The sequence below is a fragment of the Tursiops truncatus genome, chromosome 5 (assembly GCF_011762595.2).
Source record: "Tursiops truncatus isolate mTurTru1 chromosome 5, mTurTru1.mat.Y, whole genome shotgun sequence".
In the NCBI taxonomy this organism is placed as follows: domain Eukaryota; kingdom Metazoa; phylum Chordata; class Mammalia; order Artiodactyla; family Delphinidae; genus Tursiops; species Tursiops truncatus.
This window is the reverse complement of record NC_047038.1, coordinates 108,348,306-108,368,026: the sequence shown is the minus strand read 5'-3', so window position 1 is coordinate 108,368,026 and position 19,721 is coordinate 108,348,306. Positions and strand designations below refer to the sequence as shown.

The window sequence follows — 19,721 nt, the reverse complement described above, 5'->3', positions numbered from 1 at the left end:
GCCTTCACTAATCTCATATATTATTCGGATTTAATATTTAGCCTAACTTAATAACCAAACTGCAACTGTTACATAAAATTGGAGAAATCTGTAAAAAATGTTTTCTTTGAAACGTAACTTGTGATTCACTGAGGCTAAGAGCAATGAGAGGGCTCAGAGAAAAGCTGGTCCTCAAAATGTAAAGTTCAAGTTCTTTAGAGCTAGCTCTGGGCAGGAGTTGATTTATCTATGCAACACAGACTAGGTAAGTAAAATTAAAACAGAAAACTGTTCTACCTATGATATATAAATCCCTTTTTAGAAGTCCACTGTGCAAGTGAACTGGAATTATCAATAGCCCGTATTATAGTAAAAAAAAAATTGATACATTAAGAATTAGCCACTTTGTTAATTAAAAAAAAAAAAGATAACTACTGGGATAACAAAGTGACCTCAACTGTACATAAAATGAGTGTACACTTAGTGTGATGTGCAGTGCATACCATAACTGCTTATTCTGAACACGACACATAAAGAATACCTTATATACAACTATTGTCCTCAACTAATTTCCCTTTATAGTTTATGCAATTTCCAAGGTCAAGAAAATTTACTCTAGAAAAATTAGTGAAACTACAAAGGATAATTAGGAAAACAAGCCAAGTTCATCTCCTAATGACCATGGATTTCTCAAAAGTTTTAGATAAAGAACCTAGTGTATTTGATCCTAAGAAGGAAGCAGTAGTATCTGGCATTACTGAAGATATGAGAGAATGACATGATTTAGGATCTTTACATGGTCTGTCATTCCTAGAAAATCAAATGAGTTACTTGTATCATTCCATGTGATTGCAAGATACTTTTAAAACTATGTTAAATACTCCTCATATACTTCTATTTGCACGCACATTATCTACAAAATAAAAATGTCTTAAATTCAATAGGATTCTAGTGCTAAACTGCTTTAGCGTTTGAATTAAAATCAATCTTTTCACCATTTAAAACATTTTTTACATGGCTTTAATTTGAATATAAAATTCCCATTATATTTAACAATGAATTTTAGAAGACAGCATAGCACAATGATAAGAAAATCTGACTAGTCATCAGTTAACTTGGGATTTAGCTCTATATCTACCAAGAATTATGTTGGACCTTTGTTTCCTCAGTTTCCTTATCTGTAAAGAATAAAGTTAGACTAGACTTTAGCCTTAGGTTCTTTTCAGATCTAAGATGCTCTGATATTAAATAACTGACAAACTGGTCTCTGTGCATTAGGAGAATGTTACAAATCATTACAGCTGATTTCTACTAAATTTTAAAACTATAAAATTGGAGAAAATGCCCTCAAGAATCACATACGCACCTCTCCTTCCTGCTGCTAATTTCCATAAAGTATATTTAATCATAAGAGGAAGTATTAATTTTAATTTAAAAATATGACTCAGTTTCTACAAAGGTAAAGAATTCTCCCATTACAAAATGACTTTTATAAATAACCACTTTGGAGGGTCTCTCTTTGAAAAATTACCTGAAGCTCTTTTCCCCAAGCAAGTTAATGTGAACTTGGGAAGGGCAATTAAATTGTCAGAATTAAAAAATTTGTTTTTAACTAGAAGGTAGCCAGAAGTAGAGTCATGGGGCTGGTATTGATCGCCTGAACAGAGAACATCACTCTTCAGGTATTTACTCTGCCACCCTTACACCAGAGGCTTTCCTTCAAATCAAATCAATCTATAAAATAGATGGCTTGTACTACTAAAATACATAACTAATCTCCAACAGTATTTCTATTTAGATGTCCTCCTTTGATAATAAAAATATAGTTTGTGATGTTTTAAGATTCTGCGTTTTCAAAATGTCCTGTCTCCTGTCCTGTTTGTAAATCAATTACAAATAAAAGTGAGAAGTCATAAAATAGTATGAAACTGACATACTATCCTCAGTAATATCTATTTTAATTATTCAAATTCAACATTGAAGCATAGTATTCATCCATGATAAATTCTATGATTTCACATGCTTTTTGATCACATTAACTGTTTTGTTTTGCATTCTTGATTCTTAATATATTTATTTTTATTAGCTTCCTTATTGTAGTTAAGTTAGGATAAAAAAAGTTTCACAATTAACACAAAATTAAAAGTCAACTACAAGATACTCTAATTAATAAAACATTAAAAAATTAAGCTCTTCACCTACCTAATGTATTAGCATAAATTACGCCGACATCAAATACCACACTACAATCTGTGTGCTGAGTTCCAAAACTAATAGTTCTTTATTATTTAACATTAAAAGTATATAAAATATGATTAGTTAGAGCTTTTACCTTTTTTCAAAAAATGTTATATTAAATATAACATATCCCCTTAATTGGAAGCATCTACTACACATTTAGTTAGTTTTTAAAAATATATTTCAGATTTAAATTTATATTCTTAATCTTTCAGAGTACTTTAAATATTAATCATTATGAAACTAGCATAAAATATTACCAAATAGAATGGAATTACATAAAATGCTAAACTTTACTTCTCTCTCTTAATTTAAAAGTGCATAATAAAACATAGATATCATTAATATTACGTTAAACTTTCAATTACTATTTAGAGTAATTACAGTGAAATCTGCTCCTATACAGGATTTTAAGCATTCAATGACAGTAAGCATTGCTAATAAATCTTTTTTAAAAATCAGACTCTTAGCATTAAAACAGTTGACATGATAATGTTATTTTAAAAGGTAAAGTTCAACAACAAAATTAAAATTTATTCATTATGAAAAATCCTATAATTTCCCAAAGTTAAATGTACTATTTTTGATTGAAATGATTTTAATAAGCTCTGTATTAAATCTATACAACAAATTTTAAATTCAGTTACTGCTATTTCTTTCAGGATAAAGGACTAACAATTTGCCTATATGCAATTTTAGAAACCAGGTCCCCCCCTCCAGCTATAAAAGGAAAGTTTTTCATAAAAATATTTGTATTGTCATTCATAGACTTCAGAACTCACAACTCAATGTTAAATGACAGTTAATAAGACAGAAAGATACTTATTAAATTTTAAGTGCATATGGTAACATCTTTTTGACTGAAAAGAATAAAATATGAAAAGGCTAAGTTTTTTCAATGTAAGGGTCATTAACCAAAGCCAAAAAAACAAAAACAAAATGAAAGAAAAATAAAAATAGATATATAACTCTGAAATGTATAGCACCACGTAAAAAGTACTTGAACCTTAAAAGCAAAAGTGGCCCAATTAATTCTACATCTTATTTCTCCTTCTCCACCTCCTGTAGTTGAAGATGCAGGGCCCTGCAACTATTATTGCTTTTAGATCACTTTGTTATTGACTATTCTCTGTATGATCATTTATTTTAAAGGACTGATGTCACATTTGGTGTTATATCTGATGACATATTGTGGACATTTTCTTCCAGAAATGGCTCTTTAAGGCTGAGTGCAAGAGGTTAAGCTGCCTGACTGAGGCCAAACCTAAGATCACAGACTTGTAATCTAAATTCTTAATATCCTTCCTGAAACATCTACTTTGTATACTACATACTATCATTTAACCATAAGCTGCTGCATGTTAAACTAATACCCTGAAAAAGGGAAATTAAAACTATTTCTCATCTTACTAAAACTAACCAATATTTATTTTATAAAATCAAAAACAATTTAATATGGAGAGGTACATTTTCCCCCATAATCAATAAATCTTAATTGGCTTTCAAAAATTATAAAACATTATGTGAAACCCTATGATCAAAGAGAGTATATTACCAAATCCAAAGGACTTTTTCAGTTTTTCCAATTTGCTCATCAGGCTTCTACCTAAACTGAATCATAGTGCTATGCATTCTATCAAAAAAGGGAAAATGTTTTGTTAAGCTCTGATAACAAAATGATGCAGAACAGGAACATATGAAAATAATGTCTATTCTCTTTTTCCAGGAGGCGTCTATCACAACCATCTACAAATCAAGGCTCAGAAAGTATCTAAGCACTTGGACATTTATTACCAGCTCTCCCGCTTCATCATCTCATGCTAAAATACCATGGTTGAGGGAAAACCATATACACACAACAGAACCTAGAAACGTATTTGGTTTGTAAATGCTGTCTTTCTGATATTCATGGATTTAAGACAGGCATCCTGGATTAATTTACTCAAAGCTGAATGTGTCACTTAAAAGGAGGAATATTTTATCTTCCTACTCTGAAACAAAGGGTCTATGTTAAGTAAGTTTTGCATGTGTAACATAATAAATAAATACATTTGACACCATAATTTAATAGGACCCTTCACTAACTATAAAAAATTGAACTTCTGTTTCTGGGGTGAATAACTGTGAAATGTGGCACTGGACCATTTTACAGTACCTTGTAGTAATGAAGTTACGCTCTTCATTACCAAGTACTGTACCTGCTGCTATTGGCAAGGAGTGGTTTATACACTGACCATGTTCCACGGCTGTTTTTAGTGTCGCTTCAGGATGTGTCGATCCTAGAGGGTTACGCACAAATCGTCGCCGGCGCCGCAAGTCATCTTCCCAGTAGTCGAGGCGCCAGAACTCACGAGGACGACTACAATGAAACAGAGAAGCCACATATGTTAGCAATTATCAAACAGCGTGGTAGCACTGAATTTCTGCATAAAGCTCTCCTTGTTTGCTCTGCCTTTTTTTTCCTCCCATTCCTCTTAATTCTCCCTCCACCTCACACTCCCCTTTCTGCAATCTTTAACTTAGGTATGTCCTTGAAAATAACAATATCACCTTCCAGTCTAAGGAACTCCTTTTCCTTTTTCTTGGAAGGTGAAATGAGCACTAAATACATCATTTTGAAATGAATTGCTGACAGTGTGATCAGTTTCCCCACACTCTAGTGGCATGTGCTCTGATTTCAGCCTCATTTCAGCCTCAGCAGGGCACCTTTCTCTGTGGCTGCATTTATAAACCAGAATAGGGAAAAGGCTATTATAAATATGGTATAGCATTACCTATATTAATCAAAGTCTGTCCCCCTTCATTTTTCTTCCTAATTTGTGCCTTTTTGCACAAGGTCAGTAAATCATACCGTGAATTCTTGGTCCAGAAAGTGTTAACTTTAATGAATATCTCAGTTACATGGTTATGCATGTGATAATAAAATATTACTCTGTTTAGATGTGCAGGAATTTAATTAAAATAATCTCTTAAAATATTCATTACATTTAGCCCCTGAGGCTTAGAACAACACAAGAAAATGCATTTCTTTTCCATTTACTGTTTTTAAATAAACCATTCCTATAGAGTGAAACAGCAATCTATATTCACGCAAATCAGATTGGATTTCTGTTTTATGTAGTCTGTTTTTATATTTAATTAAAAACTACATGCTATATGATGTGCAATAATTGCTATATCAAAAGCATACTTTTAGAAATGTATTTTTTAAAGGGTTCACACAATTCAAGTTCTACTATATTTTCCTCAATTATGTAGATCTTTTACATGGCAATATATAAATGTCAACTTTCTCTCCTATTAACTAATCGTGATCTAGCATGTTGTAAAATATTTTCCTTAAAAAAATATCCGCAGAATGTATTTATTCACTAAAGGTACACAATATGAAAACCTCTAAGTTTCAATAATAAAATTTAAAAATTCAAAATCAAAACTTCTGCAAAAAATGACTAATGCAAAATAAAATCTCACTTGTATTTCATGAGTTAATAAAATGTTACCTGTCAGCTTTGACAAATTAGTAGCCTTGACCAATTGATAGTCCCAAAATACCTACATAAAAGTTACCCATATTTTGATGTTTCAAAGATGCTACCTTTAAAAATTCAAAATAGATTTGTAAATAAGTACTTCAGTGATTAAAAATGATCTCAGATTAATAAAAGCATAGATAACAAATAGTGCATTATTTAAAGAAGATATTTTTTAAAAAACAATAGGAATTTTATGCTCTTTTCTGAGAATGCTGGGAGACAAGGGAACAGCAAAGATCTCCTTTGTTGATTTTGATCATGCATAAAGAGGAAGAAATATAAAGTAATCTAAATGCCATACAAAAAAGTATAAGAATTGCAGTTCTCGAAAAGAAAAATTAAAAAGCTCTTTTATTCTTCTTTGTTATTTTGCTGTCCACATTTTAAATGAAAACTAGTATTATGATTTCATTTAAATTAAATAATACATACAGAAGATACATATAAGCAAAAGAAAACAGTTGTTTGAACTCAATTAATAATATAAAATTCTCCTTAGGTGAGTGGGGAAAAGGCGGTACACAGATGGCTATGTGTATGGCTTTGATAGTCATGAAGCTTGGATAGGCACTTCATCATTCTGCCTACCTACATTTATCTGTTAAAATTATTATCAAATATCAGCCAGGATGCAGTCGTGAATCACAGGCTGCTCCTCGTCTTCAGGGGAATGATACAATGAAGGTCTATTCATCAGTGCGGCAATCGGCACAAGTAATTAGTTCCCTAGACTGAGATCTCCTACAAAGCCTATTTCAGTCAGCACCACAAACATATGACGGTGTAAAGCTAATGAAAGCTGCTAAAATTTGTTAACCTTTTCTGCCATCAATCCTTCTAATATTCTATGCTTCAGTATTATGCAAAGGTGGTAAATTATTAATTTTTCATTCATCCATCCTTCTGAATTCTGAGTCAAATTAAGTGATGTCATTCTTCTTGATAACAACTAAAATTATAAGAGATGTTAAGCTGCCATTATAAAATTATTACTAAATTAGGTAACAATAGATTCTAGTCTAATGCTCGAGAGTGAAGTCAAATCTGATGGTTATTAAAGAATGTATATAATAATTTTTGTCATACAGTAGAAAAACCAGAGGAATTATAAAATCAGTCACAAATGTGCCAGAAACTCAAAGGCAATATCTATGAGGATAATAATCAAAATTAGGAGGAAACAGAACTATAATATTTATTTTTGTGCTCTTTGACACTAATAAATAATGGCCACAATGGTGACATTTGGCTGAAACAAAAGTACTGATACATTAGAAACTGAGAAATTATTCACAAAGTAGAAAAAATTTTGAGGTAAGTTTTACTTACCTTAATTATGTACTTCTGTCTTCAAATTTAAATGTTCTAACCAAAATATTAAAAAGATACCACCCAAATAAAATAATCTATACATCATCATGATAATCTTTACACCCCCCCTGAAACTACATCTCAGACTATCTTCTCACCATGATAATCTTTACACCCCCACTGAAACTACATCTCAGACTATCTTCTCATGACAAGTAGTCTACCTCCTGTTACAACAACTTAAAATAGTCTCAAGACAAAGCAAAATCACTCATTTCAGATCATAGATCTAGAACGGATTACAAAAATCAACTAGAGAAAACAACAATTTCAATACACTTTTAAAAGTCTCTCCAGGTGATGTAGAATACAAACCTTCAAGGAATTTTCTCAAAATGGAAGAGTTATTAACCTCATTTGAAAAAAATAGCATTTATCATCCAATTTCTTATGGTTAGAGTAATATATGTTCTTTGGAAAAAAAGGCATACTCATTTTTTTCAGATGAAGATAATTACTAGCATGTTTAAAGTCATTTACATAGAAAGAGACTAGGACCTAAAAATTCACTCTTTTCTCCCAACTCTGCTCCTTCCAACAACATACAGTCTCAGTATAAAGCTCTATCACCAAGAAAATGAGTCACAATTTGTGAACAGTATTGGAAAGGAGAATGTGTAGGTTTCAATCATCAACTTACTGTAAGTTTTGGTTATTCACATAAAGATTTCACTCTTATTTAGGAAATACTGCCACCCCCTCTCCAAAAGCCCCTTCTAGGGGATAAAGGATACGAAATTGGAAAATTTTTGAAATCAATCCAACACTCTTCTCTTAAGTTTATGAATTAACTAAATAAGTTATTATATATTTTTGGAGTTATCACCATGGTATGGCTAGAAAAATTTAAAAGACTCCATGTATTCAGAAACAGACTCTTGACTGAACACATGCATGGATAAGATGAGAAATCACTTATTCTGAGACCTTAGAAATATATATCTAGACCACTATATACCTATACCTCTATATATCTGTATCTATCAAAAAAATTACATTAGTACTACATGATGCCACATTCACAAACTTCATCTATATCCATTTCTACTAATAATTAAAACTAAGATCCCCCACACTTTTCAAATTCAGGATGTAAGCCTAGGCTCTGTTAGATCTGGAAATAAAGCCTTCACTATAGAAGGTCTAGTAGTTAGGTCCCCTTTTAGTATACAAGTTCCAAGTACTAAAACCTTTGACTAACAAGAATATATTTGTCTTTGAAAAGCTGAGGATGTCACTGAAATTAAATGCTCTAACTTTTCTTTCTAATTATTTCTCTCCCTTTCTTTGGCCTAATTTCAAAGTCTAAGATTAAAATGACAATATAGGTCTAATTGTCTATTTCAAAGTCTAAGCATAAATCATCTAATTATCCACTTTTTAAAAAACCTTCACATTTATGTGTTTGTACACATAAAACTTTAACATATTGCTATAATCTACATAAAATAATATAAAACAATGCCATTTTTATTTACAGAATATGTCTTTCTGTTCTACAAGAACAAAATCAGATAGATTGTTGAAATAAATCTTAGAAGGAAACACAACTCAAGCATCAACAGATAGGCTACTTGTTCTCCTCCTGGGCCCACTCTGGTCAGTGATTTGATCTAGTAAAACAAATGAATAAGAAAGAGCCAAAAGACAATCAGTTGGAAAAGGAAGAAATATTAAAACAGAGAATCAGTAAGTAAGGGATGATCCACATTTTCCCCTAACAGTTGAATGGTTCAAATATTATATTATTTTCCACATGTAAATTATAAGACTTCTTAAAGTTCAGTTTTGCTCAGAGAAAGTATGGCAATCTAATCAGCCTATTAACAGTGCTGAATGGATGGATATTGAACTAGACTCCTAAAATACTTTCTAATCATGATTGACTCTACCTTGAGTCAGCAGCTAGGGATACAAGGATTATTAAGATATTGTCTCTGACCTCGGGAGAAGATAGATGTGAAAATAAATAATAAGAATTCAAAAAAATGTGTAACACAGCGGAGCTCTATTATATAGCATTAAACTGCACAACTAGAAGGAGCACTATCCACATCAAAATTTGTGTAAATGGCACTCCTGGAGTTGTGCAATGCTCATTTTGCACTGCTGCATAAGCACCCTATGAGAATGATACGGTGCTCTGAGAACACCTTATCTTCTCCCCTCTCCTTTCTTTGCTCAGGCTCCTTTTTTCTCTCCTCGAGCTAAATCTAATCTTCAGAATTAGGGAACAGAACAAGGCTCTTCAGATGTTATCAGTAGCAGTCACACAGTTCGTATTTCCCTGATGTAGGAAAAGGTGTTCAGACCACAAATAGGTATGGTTGTCAAAAAACAGGCAAAATTTAATATGCAGAATGAAATAATTGAGAACAAAAGAGAAATATTGACATTTATTTCACTGAAGTCGTTAAATTCATATTACTTTATCAAGGTATATTATGTTTTACTATCACTCTATTAAAGTAGAACAATGTTAATTACTGAAATGAGTAGCTATACAAATATTCTAATTATTACATAATCTAAATGTATTGACACATTATTCAAATTAGTCAGATATATGCATGCTTGTCATCCCTCTGGATTTAGTGTTATTTTAATGTAACTTGGATCTACATCAATAAAAGAACTGCTAGTCACAATTCAAGTATATTAGAAACATTTCCTATTTTCCAGTTTTCCTATTTTCTTGTGACAATACCTGATAAATCTTGATGACCTTAAGAGAAGTCAGTAATAAATTCTTATGGCCAGAAAAAAGTTCTAAATCCTAGAAAATTTTAGTATTCATATTTTGTTCTTAAATTTGTATACTACCTGTTTTTCTAACTCCTATATCTGGCTACCTTCTGTTTCTATAGTTTTAGATTAAAAATTAATGCTAGACATTAGCTACAACTTAAATAAATGGTAACCTCTAAAAGAAGTACAGTAAATATTTTCAGTGCACTGTCAGCTAGAAGATAAAAGTGCTTAAGTTCTAGAAGGGTTTCACTTTCTGCATAAATCTTGGTGAAATAATGTGCAGGTACTATCGGATATCGTACAATATAAAAGAATGCTTTATCTCACAAACTGAAATCTATTGTGCCTTCATGCAGATAGACAGAAAGAATATTAACTAAAACCTCTGTTTACCAAGTACCAACTATAAATCAAATGCAGGTGATCTATGAACTGTGCTGTCTTAATGAAAAAAAAGAAAAAAAAAGGAAAAAGATCCTTCAGTTGTATGGAACCCAGCAGATGGGACATCTTCCAAAGCAGAATCCTTTCTTTATTGAGGCCTGACATAGAGAGTTTATATTACACTGAGTCAGTAAGAGCATCATATATATTATTTAATTATATAAAATTACATTTTATGTAGTTATGAACTTCTGCAGTGGTACTATTCGGTGTATTTCTCTATTTGCTTTTAGAGATAACTAGCGACCCATCTTCATTCAATTAGTTATTACTTTGGATATTTAAAAAAAATATAATTTTGCAACAAAGTCAATTATTCAAGAAATAATCCCAAGGTTTTCCTAGCTGTTGTTAGCCTGTTAACCATTTATTTATTTACTTAGCATTTTTACCAGGAGTAAGTTACGAGAAAATAAAAATCTAGTGTTAATTGTACTACCAGTTAAAACTCTAACAATAGAAAACTGAAAAAAAAATTAAAATAAATGATATTGTTGGATTCAGGAAGCCCTAAAACTCACCTCAGTAGCCACTCCATTTGCACAAAACTGTTCTACCTTCCCCAAAAATCTAATTTGAAAAATAATTCACCAAACATCAGTTGAATGCCAACTATGTACCAGATCTTGGTACATACAAATAAACTATGCTAGGTTCAGCCTAGAATTTGTTTTATATTATAATCAGGATAAGAAAATTATCAAACATCCATAATAATACAACTTTAAAGTAGACAGCATTTACTGCATTAGGCTACTGTGTGCTAGACATCATGCTCTTTTATACACATGATCACCACGCCTCACAACAACCCTGCCGTGATTTAATACTGATATTTTCATTTTAAAGATGAAGAAACTAAGTCTTATCCATCAGTAGTAAATAATAAGAGTCTATGGACTTCAAAGCCAGTGAGCTTTTCACATGCCACTTCCTCTAGAAACTCCTTTGGATACTCTTATAGCTATGATGAAAGTCCTAATTAACCCTGCCTGGGAGGATTGAAGATTTCATTAAGCTTTCAATGAGGATCTATTTTGTAAGTTCCATGAGGACAAGAGTTTGTGTCTGTGTACCTCACTGACCAAGAAGCACAGTAACTGAAACAAAGCAGGAACTTCATAAATAATCAATTAAAGAATGAATGAGATGACTTTTTAAAAGAAACTTAAATGATAAACAGGAGTCTGCTGGGCAAAATGGAAAAGGCATTACAAGCAGAAGAAATAGCAAAGGTATGGAAACCTAAAAAGGCACTTCTATGTAAGGGAGTTTGGGTAAGAAAGATCATTTCAAGGCAGCCTCAGAGTGGCAAAAGCTAAGGTAGGAAACACAGGTTTAGAATCAAGATTTCAAAAGTCACTGCATAGTTAACTAAAGTAGTTCCCTTTAGATCTTATAGTCAACAGAGGGACAACCAAACTTTCTTAATACAGGATTATTTATGATCAGCCTTGTATGTTACATGGCAGCAATATAAAATAAGGCAGTGGGGATGGAGTGTAGAGGCTAAGATTTCAGAGACATATTTGAAGTGGAATAGATAAGATTTGATGAGACATTCAACATGGGAGGTGAGGAAAAGAGGAGATAATGAGAATACAATTGAGGTTTGTGACCAAACAGGGCAATGAGGGGAAAAGATGCTATATAACGGAAATGATGCAGGTTAAGTAGACATGGTTGGGGAGAATAACAATGTCATGGTTACCTAATAATGTCTAGGTAGGTATGTCTAATAAATAAGCAATATAACTTGGGAACTCAGAAAAGCAGCCTGGGCTAGAGATATAAAATTGGGAGATTGATTAACCTTGTAAGTCAATGGATTCAGCTATTTGTTGAACAAAAATTTATTGAGTTTTTACTATTAGCTAGGTATTGTGCTAGATCCATAGAAAACTATATTGAAAGGACAGGAAAAAGTAAAATGAAATATGGGAAATTCCAATATTTAAAAAATTGCAAAAGAGGAAAGAAATAAATAGGGAAGGAAGTAATTGCTTCTCACAATCAATAAGACAGTAGAAGAACCAAAATAGAATGTTGCCAAAAAAGACAAAGAAGCAAAGACTCTTCAAAGCAGTGAGTGGCCAGCAATATTTAATTCTGCATAAAAATGTCCAGAAGGATGAAGAATGGAGAGAAGCTTTTGATTATTTTTGTGTTTTAAACAGTTTTATGATATATAATTTATATACCATAAAGTTCACCTGTTTAAGTGTACAGCTCAATGGTTTTTAACATATGTACAGAGTTGTGCAACCATCACCATAATCTAATTTTAAAATGTTTATTTCCCCCCAAAGAAATCCCATACCCACTCCCAGTCAGCCCACATTCCCCCTTCCTTGGGAATGGATATGTACAGGATTTCACAGTATACAGGTTAGAAGGTAGGTGAATGTGTTTGCTTTGGCCTGGAGCTTCTGAAGTTTGGACCAGTCTTAAAACCAGTCAAGTTGTAAGTGACTGATTAAAGGCATTTTTATTAGTCTTGGAACTTTCTGGAGAGCCTAAAGACTATGAGAATGCATTTTTTCTTTAACATTTCCAATATCTCTATCTCCAATACCAAAGAACTGAGTCTAATTTATCTTTTAAGGGAAATTCTTTAAAATCAAATTTATAACTAATTCACAGTATAAAATATACAGCAGCTAAAGTTTCAAAGTAATTTATATTAAAAACCACTAGTCTTTAAAATTTCTCGGTATGATATAAAAATATTTTGGCTTCGTTTCTTTTAAAGTAAAGATAATCACCTTAGCTGTACCATGTACTAGATCTATGACCTACATAAATCATTTATCATCTTTGGGCCTCCATTGCTTTAATAAAAATAATTGTAATTTGTTCAGTTACAACAGGGCTGTTGTGAGGAATCAAATGAAATGAAGTCTATGGAATTGCTTTAACAACAGAAAAATGCTATGTAAATATAAGGCATTATTTTCAGTTAATAATGAAATTAAGTGTTTGGATACTTCTAGATGCCATTTACTTTGATAAAACAGTGCTTAAAGTGATATCACCAGTGACTTCAAACGTGATTCAAAAAAAAAAAAAAAAAGATTAAAAGCCCTTTTACAGCCCCTGGCAATGACTAGCTTCTACAGATTTACCTATTCTGGATATTTTACATAAATGGAATCATACAGTATGTAGAGTTTTCTGACTGGCTTCTTTCACTTCACGTAATGTTTTTGAGGTCTGTCCATGTTGTAGCATGTAACAGTACTTCATTCCTTTTTATTGCTGAAAAATATTTCACTGTATTGATATACAAATGACCCTTGACAACACAGGTTGAGACTACGTGAGTCACTTGTATGCTGACTTTTTTCAATAAATACATCGCTAAACAATTTCGCGGTTGGTTGAATCCGTGGATGCGGACTCAGTGATGTGGAAGTGGACTATGGGACTTGAGCGTCTTTGGATTCTGGTATCCAGCACAGGTCCTGGAACCAAGCCCTATGAATAGCAAGGGATGACTGTACACGGGTTTTCAACTTGAGGGAGAGTGATGTCAGAGCTCCTAACCCCCTCAAGCTCAAGGGTCGCATTTTGTTTATCCGTTCATCAGTTCATAGACATTTGAAGTGTTTCCATTTAGGGGGATCTCTGGGTTTTATGATTACAAAATTTATGTACTCAGTTACTCATCTAATAGTCAATCCTCTCCCTTTTCCTTAGAATTGCAATTTTCCTAATTACTCTTTCCTAAGAATTACAATTTTGTAACATTGTAATATCTATCACTTCTTACATGGTTCAATGACTTATAGAAAGCTGACTCTAAGCCAATTACGATAATTCTGTCATTCTTCCAGTGATTGGTTCCAGAATCTAGCTTTAAGCCAAATATTGCTTAAATTTCCTGGCAATCATTTTTTCACCAATCTGAAATGCAAAACTTCTATTCAGTAGTTGGGATAGTAATTTTGCCTTTCTCCTGATTGACTGGAACAAGGAAATATTAGACTCAGCTGCTGGCAGCTATAATACAACCATAAAGAAGCCAGACTGGGGTAAAGCTTACACATCCAGGGACACAACACTGAAAGAACTATAGAAAAATGGAGCTGAGGACCTGCTCCAACACCTTTACATACCCACACTGCTTATTCTGAATGATAATACACTTCTTCACAGTTTAAGTGAGGAAATTCACTTCGGTTAGAGTCAGGTTTTCTTGCCTTTGAAACCATTTAACAGATATAAAGATTACTGGTGATGCCATTAGCCACTTGATTACCATTGTGAAAGAAAACTAGACAGTAATGAACTCATGCTTTGGTGGAGACAGTTAATACCTTGTTTTAAAAATTTGGGGCAATGAAAGGAATGTGGGAGATATGATGGTAATTTAAAGAGGGTAAAGAACAGACTTAAGCATATGTGCAGGTGGAAAAAACAAAGTCTAAAGGGTGAAGACAGCATGGGAGAGGAGGGGAGGAACAAATTTTAGAAAGAGAGAAGAGGTAAGATCCTGTGCAAAGAGCATGATTACTTTGGAAGTAAACAAAGTCACTTGCTTCTCTGTGGCAAGATGGAAAGCTGTAAGGCTCTGCATTTTAATAAATAAGTTTAGAGTTAAAGAGAAGAAAAACTGAAGGCCTGATTTTGGTCTGAGTATTTCTATTTCTGTTATTAAATAGTAGGGTTTCGATTAAAGAATAGAATAGAGGGGTAAAATTCAGAAAAGTTGTCCTGGTAAATATGAAAGAAAGCTGACTATAGGAGAGGTTAAGGATGACTTAAGTAGTTATGAAGGTCTAGCAGAGATGGGAAACCATTCGTCTATAGTGGCATTAATCTGTACAGCCGTGATCCTTCCCACCCCCACCTATACTCCGCAACCTAACAGCAGGAGTAAAAAGAGCACTTGGCTAAATTCACTCAAGATTTAGAACTAATTTGGTTGCCAGGCCAAAATAAGGAAGGTAAAGGAAAATGAGTAAGAAAATGGTGACAATGTCTGGGATGGGTAAGGATGATAAATGCATGATCTTTCTGGACCTCAATAAAATAAAAAATTAAATGTAAGCTTTATTATACATTGATTAATTGGGAAACCAAATTCACCTTGCTTTCCAAGTCACTGATATTGATAATTTGGCTTCCCAATTAATTAATCAATATTATGTTTAATCAATGTATCTAGTCCTTCTATTTGATGTTGTTATGAATTTTCAATTTGTATTAAAACATGCCTAGAATGAAAGAATGGAGGCTTAAGCTGTATTTGGAGACTGTCTTCAGTCTTCAAGCTTCAGGATCATGGTAGTAAATAGTCACAGGGCTGGACAATGTGCACACAGAGAACAATCTGAAGCCTCAGGAAGACAGGACCTCACTCTCTTGAGAAACATATTACATTATGCTCCTGGAAAGGGGATGGGAACTAAAATTTAGTGATTGCCAGTAACGTATCAGGCACTCTACTAAGTATTTTACATGTGATCTCATTTAATTCTCAAAACAACCCTATAAATTAGAAATATAATCCCAAATTAACAGGTGCAGAATTGAGACTCAGAAGTCAAGTAATTTAGCTACCAAGAAACATAGCTAGACCTCACATCTGTGACTCCATTACCAAATTTTGGTAATGCTACTTCGGTGCTATTTTGGGTAAGATATTCATACTAGTCCCATAAATATATTCATTATGACAGTTTATTGTACTGGTATGAGTTTTAACATCCCTTTTATAAAATGACAGGTTAGAGTGGGACCTAAATTTTTTTTTTTTTTTTTTTTTTGCAGTACGCGGGCCTCTCACTATTGTGGCCACTCCTGTTGAGGAGCACAGGCTCCGGACACGCAGGCTCAGCAGCCATGGCTCACAGGCCCAGCCGCTCGGCGGCATGTGGGATCTTCCCGGACCGGGGCACGAACCCGCATCACCTGCATCGGCAGGCGGACTCTCAACCACTGCGCCACCAGGGAAGCCCGACACTGATATCTTTAAATAAATAATTTAAAGGCTGAAATGCATCAGCAACCCAGCATAATCCAACACTTCCTGCCTTTAATCCAAAACTCTCAGGGAAATACTGGTAAAAGCAAACAACTGATTTTAACTAGCATAAAAGAAAAAATATATATACTGTGCTTTGCAAGTTAGATAAATTAGCAAAACAAAAAGTATGTGCTCCTTATCCACAGGGGAGAATGGGCTTATTATGTTACACTTCCAGGTTTTTAAGACAGTTGGAAGCCAGTTCTTTCAATAGTTGCTGTCATCTCCTAGAAACTTTCTAGTACTTTCAATTTTGAAGCAATTATTCACATTCGGAAGTGATTTATTTTCCCCTCTGTCTTTACTGCAACTCATTTTATTTCTGGCTTTTAATAACCGGTTCTGCTTTGGCTTAATTATATTCATTTACAAATATTTTTTTGAATGTCTACTACTATTTGGAAAGCACTGGTTGAGGTGCTATAAGGGATACTCATATGAGGAAAACAGAGTCTCTAATCTCAAGGTACTTACAATCTAATAAATGGGATAAAATAAGCAAACAAAGAATTATATGGCATAAGATCCACGCCATAAGAAAAGTAAAAATCCAGAGCTTTGGAAATTCAGAAAAAGGAATAAGTGATCACATATGTTTTAAAGGGATCAGGAAATGCTTTAAGGAGCAAGAGATTTTTGAGAAAGATCCTTAAGAAGGAGTCAAGTTTCAACTGATATACAAAGAAGAAGATGGCACCGTAGGCTTTTAGGAGAGCATAAGCAAAAGTATAGATAGAGGTCAGAAAATTAAGCAGTCTTATTTGGTTGGTCCCAGTAGGAAATGAGGTATAAAAGGAAGGTTGGGGCCTGGCCATACTGTAAAAGAGTAGGGATGAAAAACTAATGAGTTTATATTTCACTCATTCACTCACCTACTTAATCAACAAACAGTTACTGAGCACCAATGATGCACAAGGATCTGTGTCAGGTACTGGAGATTTAAAGAGTCATTTGGTGATAGAGTCATTATCCTCAAGGACATCACTGTCCAAAGGAAGAAACAGATATATGAAGAGAAAATTTTAATATATTCAAAACATTCCTTGAAAACACAATGGAGGGGCAGTATTCAAAGTAATAGAAGGCTACTTGGAAGGCCATAACATGCAAATTGAGTCTAAGAGTTAACAGATGCTAAGCAGGAGAATAAGAAAAGGAAAAGCATTCTTCCTGAAGGAATAGCATTAGCAAAGCCAAATAAGAAAGAAATAATTGGATATATGCCAAAGTTAAGTGTTTCCAGAACTTTTGGAGGGTATAAGGCAAGAAGTGGCCAAAGAAGAGGCTACAGAAATAGGCTGAAGCCAGATCATGGAGAATCATCTGAGGATTCCAACTCCTGGACTATGTGTGAATTTCTTTTTTTTTTTCAGGCCTAACCACAGACAATTACAAAGACTTTAACCTGCCAGGCATCTTTGGGGAAAGCTGCCCTTCCCCTCAGACAAGACTTGGTGTACAGCCAGTGCACTACAGTCTCTGAACAAAGTTACAGACAGGGACTCAGACTCCACTGGCCAGTCATGCTCTTTACATGCTTGCATTCCTAGACTCTGCACCTTCATCCCTAGGTTTCTTATCTGAAGCTTTGGCGCTGGTCCTCTTCAGGTGCCTTTGGTGAGGCCTTCTTACTAGAGGAGAAAGGGGAAATCCTGAAGACACTTTTCCCTACTCTCACTCAGTCCACTTGAGCCCTTCCCCTTTGCCTCCTTCCAAACTCAGAGTCCATAAAACTGCTGGAGTCTTTTGTTCAGGGCTCCCTCAACCGTGAGATCACCCCCATTTCTACACTAATCTAAACCAATCCACGCTGATTCATCTGACTGTCCCCTGGTTCAATATTCCAGGAGGAAAATGGAACAAGGGGAGTCCTGCAGTTTTAAACTCTTGCTTATTCCACTGCAGTTAAGTAATTAAAGGCTTAACTCTTTCATTTTGGTTTGTCACTTTAATCAGCTACCCTGACACCTTTTAGCTCAACAATCTCTCCCAGCTAGGTTAGCTTCTGACACCAGCCATGTCACACTAAGGAGTTTGGGTTTTATCCTGCAGCAATGGGGAAATACTGAATGAGTTTTAAGTGGCTATTGTGACTGCAGGACAATAACTCTGGAAATATATAAAAATTAGATTAGAGGGAAAAAATATCTGAAATAAGGATACAAGTATATTATTGAAATAATTTAAACAAGATGAGGATCTTCAGCATTAATTTTTAAATTTCCTATTTTTCTGATTTAGCCTATTAATATGTTATTGAAATTTGCCTAAAGTTCTCTGAAATACAGTGTAGGTAATAAATGAATAACACATAAAAGAAAATTTCAAGGATATAAGGCAGTTTGTTCAAAATAAAATGGGTTCCAAAACATATGATGTAAAAAGCTAATTAATGTTATATGGAGTAAAAGAGGCCTAGAACTAAAGTACACATCAAAGTCCTGAAGCTAAGAGAAGAAATGGGTAAAGAGCATAGGAATGGTCCAGTAGATGCTACATCAACTCAGCCCAGAAATGACATACACATCCTCTACTCACATTCCAGGGTCTTACCAAATCATATGATTCCACATGGGAAATGGAGTCACTGGCCGGGTAGCCATTTCCCAGCAAAAACCTACACGTGGAAGACAGCATGAAACCATGATGATCAGCTAGCCATATCTGCCACAGAGGACAGTAAGTATCATAGGAAAAATGAAACATGAAAGAGGAATAGAAAATACCAAGGAGGGAGCAGGGGACAAGTTTATATCTTAAACAGGGTGATTAGGGAAGGATTTCAAGAGAAAGTAACACTTGAACAAAGACCTGAAGGAGGTGAAAGCACCAGTTATGCATATGGAAGAAAATTTCAGGCAAGGACAACACTAAATCCAAAGGCTCTGAGGTAAACACAATTAAGACAATGAATTGCAAGGAGGCCATTTTGAATGGATGAAGAGTCTCAGTATAAGTAGAGATCAAACAGTTACTTTGAGGATGAGGAGAACATTAGAATATTTTAGGCAGAGAAGATACATGATCTACCATGTTTTAAGGTGATCACTCTGGCTGCTGCAAGAGCATTGGTATACATGGGAGGATGATCGTAGAAACAGGAAGTCCAGTTTGTAGACTTCTGTGACAATCCAGAAGCTGGTTATGTCTAGGAACAAGAGGAAGCAATGGAAATGGTAAAAAGTCATTGAATTCTGAACATATTTTGAAGGTTTAGTGATCAAAAGAACATGCTAACAAATCATATATGGGGTATGAGAGTATAGGAGGCCATAGTTTTTTATCTGAGAAACTGGAGGAATAGAATTAACAAAAATGGAAGAGAATGTGAGAATAGGTTTTGGTGATTCTTTTTTCTTTTTTGGCTGCAC

The 19,721-nt window shown here is 33.9% G+C and overlaps 1 protein-coding gene across 5 annotated transcripts in view; it reads right to left on the bottom strand.

The window, feature by feature from the left end:
- The window catches only part of LRBA (LPS responsive beige-like anchor protein), a 727,902-nt gene that overhangs the window by 308,166 nt on the left and 400,015 nt on the right, over window positions 1-19,721 (bottom strand). For all 5 annotated transcript variants that reach the window (XM_033857307.2, XM_033857309.2, XM_033857305.2 and 2 more), the window contains one exon: window positions 4,452-4,576. In XM_033857307.2, coding sequence (XP_033713198.1) covers window positions 4,452-4,576 — 125 coding nt within the window. The remainder of the gene's footprint in view (window positions 1-4,451; window positions 4,577-19,721) is intronic.